This window comes from Falco naumanni, chromosome 2 (assembly GCF_017639655.2).
Source record: "Falco naumanni isolate bFalNau1 chromosome 2, bFalNau1.pat, whole genome shotgun sequence".
NCBI lineage: Eukaryota > Metazoa > Chordata > Aves > Falconiformes > Falconidae > Falco > Falco naumanni.
Window position 1 is genome coordinate 13,778,823 of NC_054055.1, and position 19,279 is coordinate 13,798,101.

Genomic DNA, 19,279 nt, shown 5'->3' on the forward strand with positions numbered 1-19,279 from the left:
GCAATGTTTTCAATTTGAAAGCTTTTTAGCCAGGGTGAGAAAATGAAGAATATCAAGGGAGATATATAGGAGCCAAAGAGGAGGCTTCAAAAACAGCATATTGGAAAATCTCCAGTCGTTTTAACTCCAAGGAACACTCAGTTTTACGGTATACCTAGTATACAATGACTCATTTTTCACCCATAGTTCAGCTTTTGAAGGCGTTTGCCATTTCTCTCTGCATCACTAGTGGTCAGTTTATCTCTGCTATCCCAGCCAGTTCCCCAGGCCAGAGAACTTCTGTCCATCAGGTGCTCCTGCAAGGGATTTCTAAGCTCCTCTGCACTTCTATGGGGAGTCACTTGTCACATATCTTTTGGGAGAGGAAAAAAAAAATGCATGCACTTAATTCAGCCTCAGCCACTGTTCCTGGTTAAATGTAGAAGTACCTTATGTTTAGAAAATCCTGTGTCATACTAGCTGTTACAGAGTAAGAGGTACAGCGTTGCTGAATTTGTAACAACAGGCATACAAATATGTGACTCCTTATATTCGTCTTACCTCTGTTTAGCATTAACTCCTCAAATATGCCATAATGGAGCACACCCCATACTTAAGATGCTGCACAAAATAAGGCTATAACGTTTTCTTGAAGAATTAGAAAATCTTGAAATTGGCATAATTTTATTTCTTTAATTACCTGATCAAGTACTTATCAGAGTAAACAGAGAATTTGCCCCACATGTTAATTTGAGGTAACATGGTGTTTGATAGAGCATTTGGACAGAGCAGTATGTAACAAGTTGCCGCTGCCGTCTATGAATGGAGTATGCATTTGAGGGAATCTTCCTGGTTGTCTTTCTAATACTAGTTACCCCTTAAAATACAACTTTCACAGTGAGGTGGGCATTTCTACAGTAGCATTTAAACTGTCTCTGAAGTATTGCTTCCATCCATATGCAGTATTTGACTGACGCTACCACATAAAACCTCTGCCAAAGCAAATCCTGGAAGTTAGTAGGTCAACATTTTATCTTACTTGCATAGGTTGAGGTTCATAACTGAGAGCTATTTTGGGCACACAGAATACTGACACTGTCTTCAGCCTGGAGGTTGGTTGGTACAAATGAATGGTGGACATTGCTGTTCTCCCATATATCTACATTGTAGAGGGAAACAGAGGGTGGTGAGGGGGCCTTGTAGCGGTAAACCCATAGCAGGTTAACTCACTGGCACTCCACATCTTGCTCTGAGAAAAGGAAACTCAATAATATCTCAGGCAGAAGCTTGTAAAAAACCTTCTATTTGCCTGTACCCTCACTGGTGTGGTGTTTATTTAGGATACTTTCAAAAATCTTTGGAATTGTTTATGTAAGGTAACATTTCTTTACTTAACTGAAGGATATCTATGTCAAGAATTCACTAGAAATGTGATGCTGCCAGGTAGGTACTGTATTAAAATTAAAGGGAAACCTAGCCTTTTTTATAATTACACAAATACATGTAAATAACTCACACCGAAGCATTCTAAACCAGCAGTAATTATCATGGCATGCAAAAATCAGCATGCCTTGTTTTACCATGGCCCTTCCTATACTGACACCTCCTCGGTCGCCTTTCTCATGTGCAGGGTGAAGCAGGAAACCAGAGGCTACAAAACCATAGCACTGTGAAATTAAAAACTATATTGTAATACAAGTTTTCAATGGGAACAAGGAGGTGTGTAGGCAGCTCTTGGTCTCGTACTTGTCAGTCTTCACTGCAATGGGGACTCCTAGGAATCTAAAATCATGACAGCCCTCCGCATGATTTAACGGGATGAGGACAGCAGTGCATTATAACAAACACATGCGGAGTACATCCCAGACTCTCTAATAAGCAGAGTCTTTGCGTGAGTATTTGCATATGTGCCAATATTCCATTAGTGTATGGGAATTTAGGGGTTTAGAACATAAAAATAATAGGTTAAAATGCAGTAGAAAAAGTCTAATACGTATGTTAAGTTCTGAATATAAGTCATTTAAGGGAGGTGTTATAATTCCCTCTGTATTTGTACACAATCTGACCTTGACCAAGGTAGTTGGTTTTCGTCTGCTGGAGCAACATGAATTTTAGATAAATACAAAGCCTTATTTGCCCATTTATTGATTATCATCCAGCCTATTTCCTGAACTCAGAGCACGGTTGTTCCAGGGCTTGTTGAAGCTCTGAGGATATACTTTTTTCAGGAGTGGCACAGCTGATTTCTCACTTGCTGCACGTCCTTTGTTTTGTTTCCTACACAGAGCTATATATTTTTCTGAAGAAAGTCCAACAGTAACTCTGTTTTTCACCACTTTGGGGCATCGCCTTGCAAAGCAGGGCTTGGCTAAAGCAACACAGCCCTATGGCTAATAATACACAGTGCCTTTGTGGCTGCAGGACACATGCACACTGCCGCACGTTCACACAACTTGTGGTGATGAAAGATGAACAAGACTGATTCCACATTTCCCCACTACCGATGAGCACAATGTTCATTTTACTGCAGGTTAAAGAAAGAGGTGGCAGCGAGAAACCTGTCAGCATTAAGCGCCCTGGTGTGCGTGGCCGGAGGCAGTGACGTTGCTCGTTTCTTGTCGTGGCCACTCTTCCTGGCACGGGTGGTTTGCAATTGATGCCTGGCTGAGGTGTACAGGGAAGTCTGTATTTTATACAACTCTTCGCCCTGTCATCGCTTTGGCTCAGGGAGCCAAGGCTGTATTAGTTACAGTCTCTCTTACAACTTTTAAGCTTCTTTTAAGAACAGTGGGGAGTAAAACACATCTTAAAAACCAGCCAAAGCGAGTGTGATGTTTTGAAATCAGAATGTTTATCATTACACAAATCATGCCTTTGGGAGACGCACACTTTAGAAGTGGCTGATATTTTTCAAGAGGAGAGGCCCATGGCTTTTTGAAGATCAAGCCCTCTTAAGATATTTTGTGATGAAAATATCAAAAACTTTGGCCTTAAACTATATGGGGCATTAGGATAGGAAGGCACTGAGAGCATAAACTGGTACTATATATATTTAGTATATAGGTATATATATATAGTTAATAGAGCATAAATTTGGTACTATATGTAGGGCCACAGCTTGATATATCCTCAATAAATTTGTTCTATCATTTGTTTGTCCAGAAAGCTAATGAAACTGTCAAATATACATATTTACTTCTTTTTCTGTTTTTTAACTAAAAATTACCAATGTGGTGATTATTCCTCATTTTTTAAAAAAGATTCTGGTAAAAACCATTCTGATTGTTTAAAGGGCTCCATAACAGTGTTTGCATCAATACTGTGTTTCCATGGGTATCCGATTAATTTGATTTTATGTTCCGTGTGAGCTTCATCCTGCCAGACAATGGACATCCTCTTTAAGATTTCTACTCACCTTTTGGTTTTATTAATTAAAGGTTGGAAAGGAATGGCTGTTATAGGAAAGGAAAGCTAGAAAAAGTTAAGAAATAAATTTCCTGCACTTTTGCTTCATGTACCTTTTAGTCTGGATATAAAATGAGAGTTTCAGGTATTTTTTTCTACTCATTTCCTTCTGGGAAAAAAATACCCAGCTCATTCTCTTTCTTTGTGGACTATACTTCAGCTGTAGCAGACCCTTTAAAATTTCTAGTAGCATCTGCTAGTGAATTACATAGTTTTTCATGATGAGGTGGTCATTTGTTACATCATTCCACAAAGTCATGTGGAAATGCCCAAAACAGTTTCATTTTGCATAGAGGAAAGATGTCATGGGTGGAAAAAATCTGAGGAAGCCTCACAGGATAAATTTGTACTATAAGAAACCAAACATGGAGGGTCCAGAGAAAAGCCCCATAACCTTACCAAAAAAAACCCAACAAAAAAAAAAAATTCAAAAGAACTGTGAGTTTCTGTCAAATTAACTGAATAGTTAATAATATCAGGGAAAAAAAATCACATGGGTAAGCAACAAATAGGTTGAAAATACTGAAGTACTCATCTGAGCACTTTATATTATATATATTTTATATATATATATATATATATAATATAACATATTTTATATGTTGGTTTTAGGGAAGAGTTCTTTTACAAAAAAATATTTCTTGACCAAAACTGATTGAGCAGGATTTGCCATGGTCTTATTGCACATACAGATAGGGACCACAGGAGGTTCCTCCAAAATAACTTTTGCTCCCTCTGAAATAACTGATCTTCATGGCAGCTGACACAGTGACCCTTGCTGCCGTTTATATCTCATGCACCCAGCAGGTCTTGAGAGGAGTCGTCTGCCCTCTGGGCCTTTGTAGTCATAGGCATTTACTACACAGGTCACCATTTCTTTAGCATTCATTACAGACACTAATTAGAGAGCATAATAAAGACAGTTGCTGGAGTCCAAAGCCCATCTTGGACAGAAAAAAAAAAAAGGGCATGAAAAGTAGCATTTTAAGTGGATGCACCTATTTACTGCTGATATTTTCATATGAATGGTTTAGTAATATTAAATTCAGAAGGTGTAGCAGAGGCTTTAATTTGCTGCAGTTCTGGTCTAATAGGTATAAAGACACCAGAGGATTCTGAAATAGTGAACTCAGAGGTGTTCTGACAAACCTTTGTAGTCATAATAACAAGAGCTAGTGTGAGCTTATACAATTTAAAACTAATTGCCCAGCCAAGATCCTCATTACCATATTGATGCAGTTCATAAATCAAAGCCCTGCCTATTCAAGCTGTTTACCAGTCTTGCATTAAGCAGCATATTTCAACTGAGAAATGTAGTGTGTTGCCAAAACACTGCAGAAACTTTATAAGTCTGATAGGAGTACAAACCTAGGGAGCCAAAATGCCACAAACTGATTTAATACACATGGCACTCAAGTGCTTGTTCTTGTTTGTTTTCTGACTACGTTCTGATTTCGCCTGGAAACTTCCCTTAATAACATACTGCAGCACAGACACAGGTCCTTACACAGCAGACAGCTGCTGGCAGTTTTAATCAATTTGGCTTCCTACAGGAGCTTCTTTGCTTAACGAGGAGACTCATACGTACTGTTTTTATTTTTTTAAAAAAAACAATACAGTATTTATGCCAGGTGAATTAAAAACATAGGCAAGGGAGAGGTCGAGGCTCTTACCTAAGAATCCTAAATTAGTCACCGAAGTTATGTGCCTGAAGTTAAATTCTTTGAATAGCCTATTAGGTAAACTGAAGGTACAGTTCATTTACCTAAACAAGTGCCTACCTGCGGGTGTCTAGCAGAGCCCTTTGAGACAGATACCCTGCTGTCCTACCACATCCACAGAGTTGGAGGAGATCTGCACCTCTCTTGGCTGGCAGCTGAAGGCCAGATAGGGTAGTCTAGGATGTCTCAAAGGGCACTAGAAGCCTATGTTTAAGCAACTGAATTTTTTCCGATGTTTCCTTCAGTTATTCAGTGAACTGGCTTAGGTATCGGAAACAGCCCAGCCCTTGTGCGGGGTTCAGTAGTTACCACGGCACGGCTGCTTCCAGCTCCCCGGGCTGGCTGGTTTCAGACAGGCTGGGACTTTCTGCAAAGGCCTGAGCCTGTTCTTATCCCAAACACCAGTGTCCTCTGAGTTATTTTTCTGTTTATACTTTGCTCAGAAAACAGCAGCAGAGATTTATTTTTATTGTGGCTCCTCATGAGCTGAGCGCAGTAGGTCTTTGCAGCTGCTGGGAAGTCGCTCCCCCTGTGCCAGGCTTTCACCCCAGCAGTGGGCATGGCCACAGGTGGCAAGGACAGGAGAGCTGAAGCGAGACTTAAGGCACCAAAACGACTTTGAAGTGTAGGATCAGGACTTGCAATTTAACTTGCTGGTGTGGGGGAAGCTTGAGGCAAAAGCAGGGCACTAAGTTACTGAAGGTTGTTGGAGCTGTTAGGGGTTCTGGGAATATCAAGGGCTTTTGGGGTAGTGCTTTGGTTAAGATCATTGGTTTATCCTTGTTTAAGAGAACCCCATTCAGGGGAAAAGGGCCAGTATTTCTAATGAAATGCAGCTCTTCTCTATAAATGGATTTAGCAAGAAGAGTTCAGCCTATTAAAACAAGTGCTGACCTTCAGTCATGACTCCTGTTGAAGCCTCTGTCTCATGTTCTTTATGTAAATTCAGTCATGACAATTAGTAAATCAAACAAATTTTTTACAGATGGAAGATGAGATGTGATTAAGATATGGCTTTAGAGATAAAGAAACTTTGATTCCTTTTTACATCTCTTCTACTGGCTGTGTAGTTCACAGTAGATGCAAGCGTTCAATTCCTTAGATGAAGGCAGTGGATAATGATAAGTGAAATTAATACGAACTGATACTTTCTCATGAAGTCACTCAAGGCAGTTATATGTTTTCCTTTTTCAGAAATGGAAAAAACTTCAAAGAACTTAATTTCTTTCATTTTAAAGCATTACAAACCATACAGTAAAAACAGATCCTACCAGCCTCTGCCCCTGTGAATTGCCAAAATAACTGCTTTTGTCCAGTGTCTTTGGCTGCTGATGGGTGTCAGAGATTCAGCAGAAATTTTTCAGAGGGGTGCACGCAATTTTGGAAGTCACTTGCAGACTGTTATGAAGGACGATTTTGTGCTGATATAAAACTTTAAATAGATGAGAGTTAAATAAAATAAAAAACAAAACCAAGCTGCTTGCTATGTACCTAGCTTGTAAAGTAAGAAGTGGTTGTCTTACATAATTTCTCTTTTATGAGATTAAAAAAAAAAAGTAAGGATGTGAATATGACCTTCAAGCAATCTGTATTAACTTAGATATCCTCCAATAAGAGAAAACTGGTTCTTCAACCCTCTTTCCTCTCGTGCAAAATGAAGATTAATTTCCAGCCAGTCCATTCAGCATCCCATGAACACATGTAAAGGAATTCACTTTACAGGCTGAAGAAACAGTTGTAGAATTTACACCGGAGAGAGAAGCAGCTCATACCTGTGTGTCTTTTATTGCAGAAAGGCTATTTCCTGACTTTGGTTTGGACTGGCTGCTTAGATGAAGAGTTGGGACCTTACCAATGCCAAGATCCTCAACCTAAAGGGAAACAGACTTTTTTTTTTTCCTATGTGGTTTATCCAGTGTTATTTTAAAAATATTTATTAGGTGTTCATTCATTTTGGGGCCTGTGTTTACAAACAGTGTCTGTGTATGACTGGCTGCTCTTCCTGTTTCATGTTGGTTGCACCATTCCTATAAACACAAAGCCAAAGAATTCTAGGGCAATATATTAAAAAAAACCAGATTTTCATTTAATACCACAGATTTTAGATAAACGCATAGGTATGCACACACCCCTTTCTACCCCCCTTATATCCTGTATTAGGATTTTCAGCAACTTCACATCAGGTTTAATTTCTCAAGTAGTTCAGGGCATAATCTTAAATCACTCAAAATTGCCTTCTAAAAGCGTGTAGTCAAACCACCTCCAGCCAATATCTCATCAGGAGCTTGGTGCTGCACTTCATAGGTGCAAGACAAAATAAAAGAGGCAGAACAGGGAATACAAAAGCAATACATTGAACACAATGGTAAAAGAAGCCTACTGGCAGATGAGAGCCGGATCAACATTGCAGTCAACAGCTCGATGTCCAAGTGGAGACCAGTGACAAGTGGCGCTCCTCGGGGCTCAGTATGGGGACCGGTGCTGTTAAACACCTTTGTCAGCAACACAGACAGTGGGACTGAGTGGTCCCTCGGCAAGTTTGCTGATGATGCCAAGCTGTGTGGTGCAGTTGACACACCGGAGGGAAGGGATGACATCCAGAGGGACCTTGACAGGCCTGAGAGGTGGGTCCCTGTGAACCTTATGAAGTTCAACAAGGCCAAGCGCAAGGTCCTGCGCCTGGGTCAGGGCAATCCCAAGCACTAATGCAGGCTGGACAGAGTATGGACTGAGAGCAGCCCTGAGGAGAAGGACTGCAGGGTGTTGGTGGACAAGAAGCTCAACACGACATGGCAATGTGTGCTTGCAGCCCAGAAAGCCAACCATAGCCCGGGCTGCATCAAAAGAAGGGTGGCCAGCAGGCTGAGAGATGTGATTCTCACTTTCTACTCTGCTCTTGTGAGACCCCACCCAGAGCACTGCATTCAGCACTGGGGCCTCTAACAGAAGAAGGGCATGGACCTGTGTTGGAATGAGTCCAGAGGAGTGCCACAAAGACATTCAGAGGGCTGGAGCACCTCTCCTATGAAGACAGGCTGAGAGAGTTTGGGATATTCAGCCTGGAGAAGAGAAGGTTCTGGGGACACCTCACAGCAGCGTTCTAGTACTTAAAGGGGGCCTGCAGGAAAGCTGGAGAGGGACTTTTTACAAGAGCATGTAGTGACAGGACAAGGGGGAATGGCTTTAAACTGAAAGAGGGCAGATTTAGATTAGGTATCAGGAAGAAATTCTTTCCTGTGAGGGCGGTGAGGCCCTGGCACAGGTTGCCCAGAGCAGCTGTGGCTGCCCCATCCCTGGCAGTGCTCAAGGCCAGGCTGGATGGGGCTGTGAGCAGCCTGGTCTGGTGGGAGGTGTCCCTGCCCACGGCACAGGCGGAGTTGGAACTCAATGATCTTTAAGGTCCCTTTCAACTTGAACCATTCTAGGATTCTACAATCTTGTTCTTTAAAGATCCTTCATCCATGTTCTCAGAGACCTGCTGAAAGACACAGGCCCTCAGTTCCCCATTCATACCTGACTCCTCTTCAATGCCTTCTTTTGAAAGGATGTCATCAGGTATGCAAGAGGTACGAGACTTTTCCAAGTGTGAAGAACAATGTCTGTATCTTTGCTTTAATGGTGCTCACACATTCCTGCTGTTTGATTTTGCTCAGGACTGTAACCACGCTATTCTTGGGCTGCACAGAGCAGATTGATTTGTAAAGTAAGTTCCACTTTATGTAAACTAACTAGAACTAAACATTGCCTATGGATCTAAGTTCTTAGAAACTGCAATAGTTGTATTACAGAGGGTATTTTCTCACCTTATTTGTGATTAAGCCACTGTTCCCACATGGTGGTAAGGTGACAGTAACAGTGCTGTTGAGAATGCTGGTTTAGACGGAAACACAATTGAGTAAGCACACTGGCAGGATTCGGTTAGGACCCTGGCTGGATTAAACAACCTCAGGCTCAGCTAATGGCACAAAATGTGTGAATGATTCTTCCTGGAGCAGAGTGTTTCCCTCCTGTGCGTTGCAAGTAGGTCCAGCTGTAAATAAATTGCTGACATAGCTGCATTAGTTAAGATGGTGCTTGGCAAACAGCACATCTGTGACCAACAGTTGCACCTCAGACAAATGCGAATGGAAGCACAGTTGAATTAGCAAAGTGTCTCTTTATCATTGTAGTTTATTGCATTTGAGAAGATATTTTACTTTCCTTGGCAATGTAAAATGAGCTTCTGCCACAGCGGAGGTGGGGCCATACGCAGCAAAGCTGAAGGACAGGCTTGGTAGTACAGCTGTCCTGGGATGATAAACACTTCTAAGTTGAGACAAGCCTCCCTAAACTGTCATATAAAGTAATTCCTATAAAATGGTTGCCTCAAGATGTGGCTTCATTTGCTGAGTGACTTATTCATAAATATGCCAAAATCTTTGCTGACTAATAACTTCAGTGAAGGCAATCAGGTGCATGAAGTATAAGAGAAATCACCATCCAAGTGCCGCCTCCCTCACTCACTGAAATGAGTCAGGAGGGACATAGATTTGGCAGCATCTGTGCCAAATATCTGTGCCTGGATATCTCAAGGTGAAAAATGTAACCTACTGTTACTAGCAGGCAGGATCCATTACATGAGTAGAAGGGCACTACAGCTTTTGCATTTTTGCTGTTTGCTCTAATCAGAAGCAATAGAGAAAAATGCTTCCAAAATTAAACTATAACTCAGAGTCTTCTCACCCCGTATTTCCAGTGACAATTCAACCTTTTCCTTTCCACGCTACACTTGCAAATAACTGATTTATATAATCGCACTCAGAACCCCAAATATTCAGTAACATACACTACAGCTCCACTTCGCAGCATACGTAGAAGTCTGTCTGCAAGCTATGATCCTATTAATATATATAAAAGGGAAGACCTGTGAAGCTTTGGCAGCAAATGTAGGTCTTGAAGAAACATAGGCAAAGAATAATTAGAATTTGCAACTGACAGGGAAAGCTAATTTTGGTGTTCCTTTATACTGGCTTTATACTACATCAAAAGGCATTTCACAGCCTACCTTTTCAAAACCTGACAGCATCCAAACTCGATTGTGTGTGCAGTGAGAACCTGACTCCAGGTGCTCCAGGTGATAAAGCAAAGCACAATGTTAAGGTCTGGCATAATGTGAGGAATGAGGTCACACTATATTTTTAGAAGTGCCTGGTGTTCCTGTGAAGCATGCTCTCTCTCTCTTTTTATTTTTTTCCTTTCCTCTCTCCTTTTTTTCTGTCTTTTTCTGTGAATAATTTGGCCAGTGCTTGCAGAAGGCTGTTTTCGCCCCAGGGATTCTCACACATACTTCTGTTGACAGAGTTCTTGTGCAGCAAGCAAGCTGAAATGCTTTTTCTTAAGAAACTGCTCACTTCTTTTTCTGTTCTGCCCCAACGCTTGGAGGATCTTTTGGCTACTAACTTGGTTCCTGTTGTTACGCTTATGGAAATTAACTGACTTGAAAAATATGGGGTTACCTTGCAAACCAGGTAAAATTATCATCAGGAAAAAAAAAATCCTAATCTCCTAATTTGCTTTTAGTCTATGTGTCTCACATTCTCTTGGCTCGTTTGCTTAATTTTTCAGGGGAAGATTGTTTAAGTCAATGGGAAATACTAAGCAAAGTCATTGTGAAAGGGAGACAAATGCATTAGGGGCTGAAGAGTAAAAAACTCATTATTTTAGATGAGTGGTGTACTGTTCCAGCCAAGATCAGGACTTGGTTTGCTAGTTTACTATGTCAGTTCAAGTTCAAATCAAATTTAAAGTAAGAAAATTCCACACATTCACATGCTCTGTAATGCGAAAATACATAATGGGTATTGAAATGCACTAATTTAAGCAATGTTTGAAAATCTAGTTTAGGTGACTTGTTGTTATAGTAACCCAATGAAATAAAGCATAATCATTTGCCCCAGAAAACAATTAGCCTTTTATTGACTCAAGAAAATAGAAATGAGCCTATGAATATAAAAGTCTCTGTAAAATACTCCTATTTGATGGTTATGCCTAATATGTACTTTTTGTGCGATCTTTATGTAAAACTTGATGAGTTTTAATACAAATTTTGGTTGTCTGGGCAAATAGAAATCAAGCCAATAGAGCATGATACACAAAAATTTGAGTCTGTGTATACACATTTGCTTGTGCCAGACCACAAGAGAATTTTCTTGCCAGACCATTTCACTAGCTGTATCACAAATCTGTATTAATTTATTGCTGATTTGTAAGGAGCTTTCCTTAATAAATAAAATGTGGGTTGTAAGTTTTAAACTCATGTGTGTAAAAAGCTGAAGTTGTTTCACATGCATTTAACATTTTAGCTTGAAAAAAAAAATCCTGTGTTGCTTTTTTTGTGCTCTTACTTAAGCTGTTTTGGAGTCAGTTTTGATTAGACAGCTGTGGCAGCCTTACATTTCCCTTTTTAGTTGGAAAAAACACATATATGCCCAAGAGACTTTTATCATTCAACATCTTTACCTACGCTAGCACCTACCAGTAGATCTAATGCTACAGTATAGATTTAGAATTACATATGCGTATGAAAATAATTTCCCTATTTATAAAGCCTTGAAGACTTTTCTAGAAGTATTTTTTTTTCTGGAATTTGTAAATGCATACATTCAGAACTGTGGTGACAATTATATTATTTTGCAGGGCTGTGTTACAGGCCTTTTAAGTCATGTATAGATTTAGCTCTGAATGTTCAGACCTCTCTGAGTTACACATTTTGCTATGGGCAGGATTTCCAAATCCACAGCTTTGCCAAAAACGCTGCATTTTTAGGAGCTATAAATGTCTATGTGTAACTCTTTATAAAATATGGAATTTGATATTTTGCCTAAGTGTGAGTTTTTTTCCAGTCACTGCTAGATTGAGTAGAGAGAGATGTTCCACAGAATGAGTAAGGGTAAAATCACACTCTCTCTTACCACTTCCTCTTCAGAGATATCTTGCTGTACTTCCACAAAACCAACCTGCTTTTGCATATTTTCTTTGTTCCAGTCCCATCTGAGGAAAAATAAAGAGTGCAATGGTGTAAGCAAATCTAATAAACAGAAAAACTCTTTCATGCCTTTTGTAACTGAACTGTAAAAATTACAGATTTACACCACACCCTGTAAACACCAAAGCTCATTTGAGAGAAAGAACTTAGCAAAATTTTAAAAGAAGCTGGGTATTGATTTTAGGAATACCCAGAGATAATGAAAAATACAAATTTTTGCAGGGGTGATAATTCATGTTTTGGAGTCTTAGAGCACCATCATCATCCTAAAATACTAGAAATAAAAAATATGTAATTCACTTATCCCAGGCTTGCCTACTGCGAAATTTCTGTAGCTTCTCTTGGAGCATTTTTTGCTGTATTTCGGATTTGTTACAGCAAAGATGTTCCTATGAACACAGAGGTGTATTCCTGCAGGTGTCATCACGAGCTGAGCCAGCTCGGCAGCATTACCAGAAGTAAAGAGGGTCCAGGGAACAGGTCAAGGATCGAAAATTTCTGCCAGAGAGGGAAAAGTGACAATAGGAAGGGGTGAGGTGGGGAAAGAGGGTCTGTGGGGGAGACCTGAGCATTGCTGCTCCTGCTGGAACTACCAATAGGTAGTACAGGGCAGCCACCAGCAGCAATGGCTGGTGAACGCACCATCCTCTCACCTCATGGCAACAGGCTGGTGTGGGCAGCCAGGCTAAAGCTCTTTTGCTGCCTTTTGGGGAGTCTTCTAGAAAAGGCAAATCTTTTTTTGGCTTACACCTGGCTTTGTGTGGTGGGAGCATGTGCTAGCAGCACGCCTTCTTGCAGGGTACTGGGTGTCAGGCACTGAAAAGCAAAGGTTACGGCTCATAGTGAAGCACAGATAACAGTATTCACCGAAATAGCAGGAGACTTTTTCACAGTGGCCACAATGTACAAAATACTATGAGAGATGTTAGTTGTTCCAAACAGTCGCTACAAATGTGGGGATGTGTTTTCTTTTTCAGAGATATTGTGCTAACTTAATTCACATACTGTTAGGGAGAACCAAAAGCGTTCAGTGCTCCTGAAGGTGAAGTCACTCCTATGTAGATGGCTAACTTGAAGCTTCTGAGAAAATAAGGGCTTCAAAAGTAGGTTTCTCATTCACATGTAGACAATGTAATCTATTATTATTGCATAACAAAGATAGGGGCTGATTTGTTTGTCTGCACGTCCTCCATGGTTTTTGAATAAGGCAGTCATGCCAGGAGGGAGACTCATCCATGTCAAAATAGATATCCAAGATAAGTGAAAGCATTTACCTTCTGGAAGCTTTTTTCTCTCTCCACTGGCTCCAGCAGGAGGCTAGACAGCTTACAATAATGTCTGATTTCTAAACAGCTATCAACAGCTGAGAGGAAGTGTACCCAAACTGTGTACCTGCGTGCTCACACCTTTTACAGCTGCAGTTCAAATGGCAAAGGTAATACAATAAATCCAAATTTTCTGTATATGTAACAGTATTCTTTCTATTGTAACACTAAAACATATGCTAACCAGCACTACAATATGCCTACCTGGTGTGCATTGCTCCATCTATGGCACATGCAGTGAGAGGCATGACGCATGCCAGCACCTTACATTGCTTGTTTCCCACTTGGACGGTCACAGTGCTGCCTTCTTACATGTCTTCCTCATCACCAACAGGTTTGCCACATACATCAAAGGCTTAAGCTTCTCTTTTTATTTTTAAAAGCTTCTGTTCTGCTGTATTCTCTCACAGTTGGAGTACTGAAAACTTTTACACTGTTCATATAAAGTTACTAAAACGGCATAGGAAAGAGCAAGGAACCAAAGTAATTAACAGAAAAGAAAGAATAATGCAGTACAGGTAGAATTTTCTCTCCCAGATTCTGTGAATTCCCAGTGCAGTGCAGCACCTGTCCATTTCCAATATATTTCCAAAGCAAAAACAGGAGGCTAAAAGTAACAGGAGAGTTTATTCATTACAATAAATACTCTAATATTCAGTCTGCCACCAAAAGTAAACTACATATATGGGTGAATGTAAGCTATTCAGTGATGTAAGAACAGTTCTTCAGCTGCTCCCTTCTTCCCATGCGTTGGAGGTACACAGCCTCGATGTAAGCACAGAAGTTAAGATTGATTTAAACCAGACATTGCCAACTGATGTAGTACTGAAACTCTCCTGTTACTTTTAGCCTCCTGTTTTTGCTTTGCAAATATATTGGAAATGGACAGGTGCTGCACTGCACTGGGAATTCACAGAATCTGGGAGAGCAAATTCTACCTGTACTGCATTATTCTTTCTTTTCTGTTAATTACTTTGGTTCCTTGCTCTTTCCTATGCCGTTTTAGTAACTTTATATGAACAGTGTAAAAGTTTTCAGTAATTTAACAGACAATAAAAAGATAGTGAAGAGGCCTGTTTTGGTAACAAGCATATATCTAAAATCTCCTTGAATGATCCTGAACCATTGTGTCAATAATCAACTTAAAGTCAATATTTAAAAAACATTTCTGCAGTTGCCAGGTCTTTCCTAGTCTCTAAGGTAAACAAGTCAAGGTTCTCATATTTTAAATTCACTTAAGCTGCATACATCAAATATTTTTAAGAGACCTATAAGTAAATTTCATACCGGAATTTCATATTTCAGGATTAATTTGCTGATGCACTTCAATGCAATAATATTACCATTAATGATTTTTTTTTTCTTTCAGGAGCAGAGAGGATTCAGATGTTTTCTATGAGAATCAAGACATTAATAATGATTGTGTAACCATGGTTTTGGAAAAATAAGAAGGTATTTCCTGGCTACATATGTGGAGTTACGTGTCTTAAGAAAACCAAGAATGAAGTAATTTTGATCTCTGATGGATGAAACTTATTGGAATGGAAACTAACATCAATGAAGAAGAACAGGGCTCACCTTATCTTGCATCTACCAAGTCCCTGGGGACTCCAGTAAAGTATGAAGAATACCAAAGAAAGACAGAAAGTCAGGCAAGTCCATCTCATTTTCAGAATGTTTTGCTAGAACCTGACTTGAGTTTGCTGTCTGTGTCATCCTCATTAGACCACAATGAGACATCCTTGCAACCTGGCACAGCTTCAGCTTGTGTCAGTGCCACCAGCCAGTCTGAGATGAAGCACCTTTGTGAAGAACTAGTCTGTTCTGCAAGGCACAAGCCAAAGGAAGATCCTTCAAACCTTCCCTTGCACACAGAATGGCCAGTCTCTACAGGAAAAAATTCAGACAAGAAACCAGAAAGGGGTTATGAGATCAGAGTCATAAAACACAAACCAAGTGCTATCACATTTTCTGATTTCGAATTTTTATCACATGAAGCTAATGCTAAACTCCATATTTGTGAGGCGGGGGAAGCAGACAATTTTTCATCTGAAGAGGAAGCAGATGGTAGGGATGATGATGATGATGATCTGTTTACAGAACTGCCACTGTATGAGACATTTTTCAGTGGTCTTCAAAGAAGGAATGTTTCTCAAAGAAAGCAGGCTAAACACGAACTTACTAAATATCAACACATCTGTCATTTAGAAGACTGCAGTGACCATTCCGAAAAGGAATTGAAGGCCCATGACAAGGAAGAAAAACACATGGAGATGGAGGTAATACAGGCTACTCTTTTGTTCCAAGGGTGTTTTAATTAAGAGGTTTAATTTAAGGTTGGTTACAGGAGGAGAAGGAGTTGCACAAATTGTTATACAGTGATAATTAATGTTAATTACATAATTAAGAATATAAACCTACAGTAAAAGTATACTATATTTTTACATTAGGCAAATATATTACTTCAGATTGGCCGCTCTTCTATCAGCCTGAACATCAAACTTTGATTTTGTGTTTTTCCTTTTTAAAATGGGAACATTGGCTCAGTCTCCCCTGCTCCTACAAGATCATATATCATACCACGTACAGCATATATTCCCTGAGTCTGTGGACTGTTCCAAAGGAATAGAGCTCAGGTTTACTCTGAGATCAGAGTATATTTCTTTGTGCTGAAAAATGGCCTTTTTTAGTGTAGTGGCACTGTAGCACTGTGCCACCTAACCCACAGCACTGCTTCTGCTAAGTAACAGTGTTTTCTGTATTCTTATTACATTAAAATAATATGGAGAACAGGTTACAATCTGGTCTATAAGGGAATAAAAGAAATAGATTTTTTTGTATCTCTACTGGTACACATCATGATGCTTTACAGACCAATGTCCAAAAACATAATTCAGGACAAAATGAAAAAAACTCTGTAATAAGAATCATCCAACTATAACACTTCCAGAAAAAAAAGGTTGAGTAAATTAGCTGTGGTTTTGGAAGTGAAAGAACAGCAGGTTTCCAAGTGAGTTCTCACTAGTCCGAGGAATAAGCAAAGCTTTCTCCCTGCTCCCAGCTGGTGACAAACCAAATGCCTGGAGCTAAACATGTTTGTCATCGGAGTTCAGCTCTAGTACAAAAATATGAAGTGACTCCAAATAGTGGGCAAAACAAACCCTTAAAATTCCAACGTTCCTGACCTTGCAGCACAAATTAATCTTCAAGTGCAGGTCAGGCATACCTTTCTTTCCTCTCTCTTCTCCTCCTCCAGCTTTTAAAAATTATTTTCCACGTAAATCTGCTCTATGCCTTGAAAATCAGGGTAGAGCCCTAGTCCTTTACCCAATGTGTTTTTTTCCTCTATTTCCAGTTCTCCTTTTACTTCTAGCACTTATAACACAGAGTTACTTCATTGATATCTGATTAACTGAAAGTTAGTAGAATTTGGACTATAATGTTAATTTTAACATTACAATTATGGTATACAATACTTAATTACTTCTTTCCTTTAGTACTAATCTATCTCCAGTTTGGGGGGACTAATTCTGCCCTTAACTGAGTGGGAGTTTTGTGCTGTATTTCATACATATCCCGACTTTACTGTGGAAACCCATCAGCTCACAGAGAAATACGCCGTTTTTTTACAAATTTTTTCTCAGCAGCTCATATTAGAAAATGAAGGCCCAAAGATGGTTCCAAATCAGTGCACCTTTTGATGCAATACTGACCCTGAAAAAATCTTGTGACACATGGTTTATTAAATAACTGCATTGTTACTCTACCCTAAGCCAACTCTTGCTTCCTCATTTACTCGGGAACATTCCCATTAATATAAATATATATCAAAATACATGTGCAACATCCCTTGGATTCTCTTTACTGAAGGTCATTCCCACAGATAAAAGGGACAGGCCAGGGGCTGTTGTCATTTAGTTTACTTTATGTCTGTGCCATAAAATAAACTCAAGGATGGAGCTTGTAGTGCAAAATAATGGATTATAAATTGCCAGACAAGCATGTGAAATTACCTAGTAAATCTCGGTGAATGTGTCAAAACATTTAAAAAACTGGACAGATGCAATGATGCAATCCTGGTTTTGATTTTTTTTTTCCCCTATGTAAATAAGTATGTATCATTCTAGGACAACCTTCAAGAATGAAAAAAAAAAAAAAAAAGGATTATCTTGTCTCTTAAATTTTAGCAGTAGTCATGTGTTACTATTCAGACTAAAAACTCCTCCCATGACTCTAGTTGAAGTAAACGTATGTCATTGTCAAGTTACTTATTTCTATTATTTAGAAATGGGGCTGTGGAAAAATGTCTTTCTAGTGGAAAGGAATTAACAAAGTAAAGACAGCACGGAGTAAAAATATCAAAAGCAACTATTAATGCTAAACCTTAGACTTAAAAATAACGTAGCAAACAAATCACCTTGGCCATACAGATACAGACTATCACACACAGCACTCTGACTGAGATCCTTGTTACAAGAGTTCACAGGGAAACTGATTAAGATCTACCCTGCAGGGGCATTCCTAATTAAATGTACTTGGTACTGGCTGCGAAGCTCCTATTTTATGAGTAGAAAGGAGGAAAGGCTCGCACCTTCTCCAGGCTGGGGCTCACTGGCCCTTGCAGGCAGTCACCACTAGGCAAAACCCACGTCTGAATCTCCTCTTAAATAGTTGTTACACACATTTAAGTGATAATTGTTGAACTTATTGTTTCATTCTAATTAATAAGCAGAGACAAATCTCCAAGTACACCGAACAGTAAACAAGTAGAGGGAAGATGGAAAAAAATATAACTTGTGTATGCTGCCAACTCTGTTACAAGTGGAAGAAACTGCTGAAAACAATTCATACAATGGTGTCCATTAACAAAAAAAGCTTTTTTTTTTTTTTTTTTCCCCCCAAAGGCATACAGCATCCGCCTGTTCTGAATGGTACAAGATAAATGATGCTTCTGTTCAATTTATGAATTAGTACGGTCCCTGAGTTTCCCCCCTTAGACCAAGTCCCATATATATTTCCTGTGCTTTCCCATCAAACCTAAATTTGGCGACCTTTTTTTCCTTGTCAGGAGCCTGTAATCAGTGGTACCTTTAATGCCCACATAGAGTTCTTATATTAAAAATAACATTTATTTCAAATCGGGAAACAAAATTTTGAAGATTTAAAAACAAACCTATTTTTGGTTTTTGTCTGAAATATTGTTCATATTATTTCATATTTTCAGATGGTGATCTAAGTAACATCATTGCTAAGACAGCACTTTCTTAAGCACACCAGTGAATTTCTGTACCCTCATTGATTTGTCTTCTCTGCCCACCTTCCTTCCAAAACGCCCCTTCTGTCTTGAATGGGAACTTTTTTACATCACTCATGTCCTTCTAATATGCAGGTCCTGCTTGACTAACCTGATCTCCTTCTGTGACAAGGTGATCCACCTAGTGGATGAGGGAAAGGCTGTGGATGTTGTCTACCTGGACCTTAGTAAAGCCTTTGACACCGTTTCCCACAGCATTCTCCTGGAGAAACTGGCTGCTCATGGCTTGGATGGGCCTGTTTCACTGGGTTAGAAGCTGGCTGGCTGGCTGAGCCCAGAGAGTGGTGGTGAATGGAGTTATGTCCAGCTGCTGGCTGGTCACAAGTGCTGCTCCCCAGGGCTTAGTGCTGGGGCCCGTTCTGTTTGATCTCTTTATCAATGATCTGGATGAGGGGATTGAGTGGCATGTAGGGACATGGTTTAGTGACAGACGTGGCAGTGCTAGGTTAAC

General features: G+C 39.8%; 1 protein-coding gene across 1 annotated transcript in view; it reads left to right on the forward strand.

The window, feature by feature from the left end:
• Nucleotides 1–19,279, forward strand: part of STARD13 (StAR related lipid transfer domain containing 13) — a 296,712-nt gene that overhangs the window by 30,835 nt on the left and 246,598 nt on the right. The window contains exon 2 of the mRNA XM_040583322.1: nucleotides 14,884–15,793. Within this exon, the coding sequence (XP_040439256.1) occupies nucleotides 15,041–15,793 (753 nt within the window). The 5' untranslated portion in view covers nucleotides 14,884–15,040. The remainder of the gene's footprint in view (nucleotides 1–14,883; nucleotides 15,794–19,279) is intronic.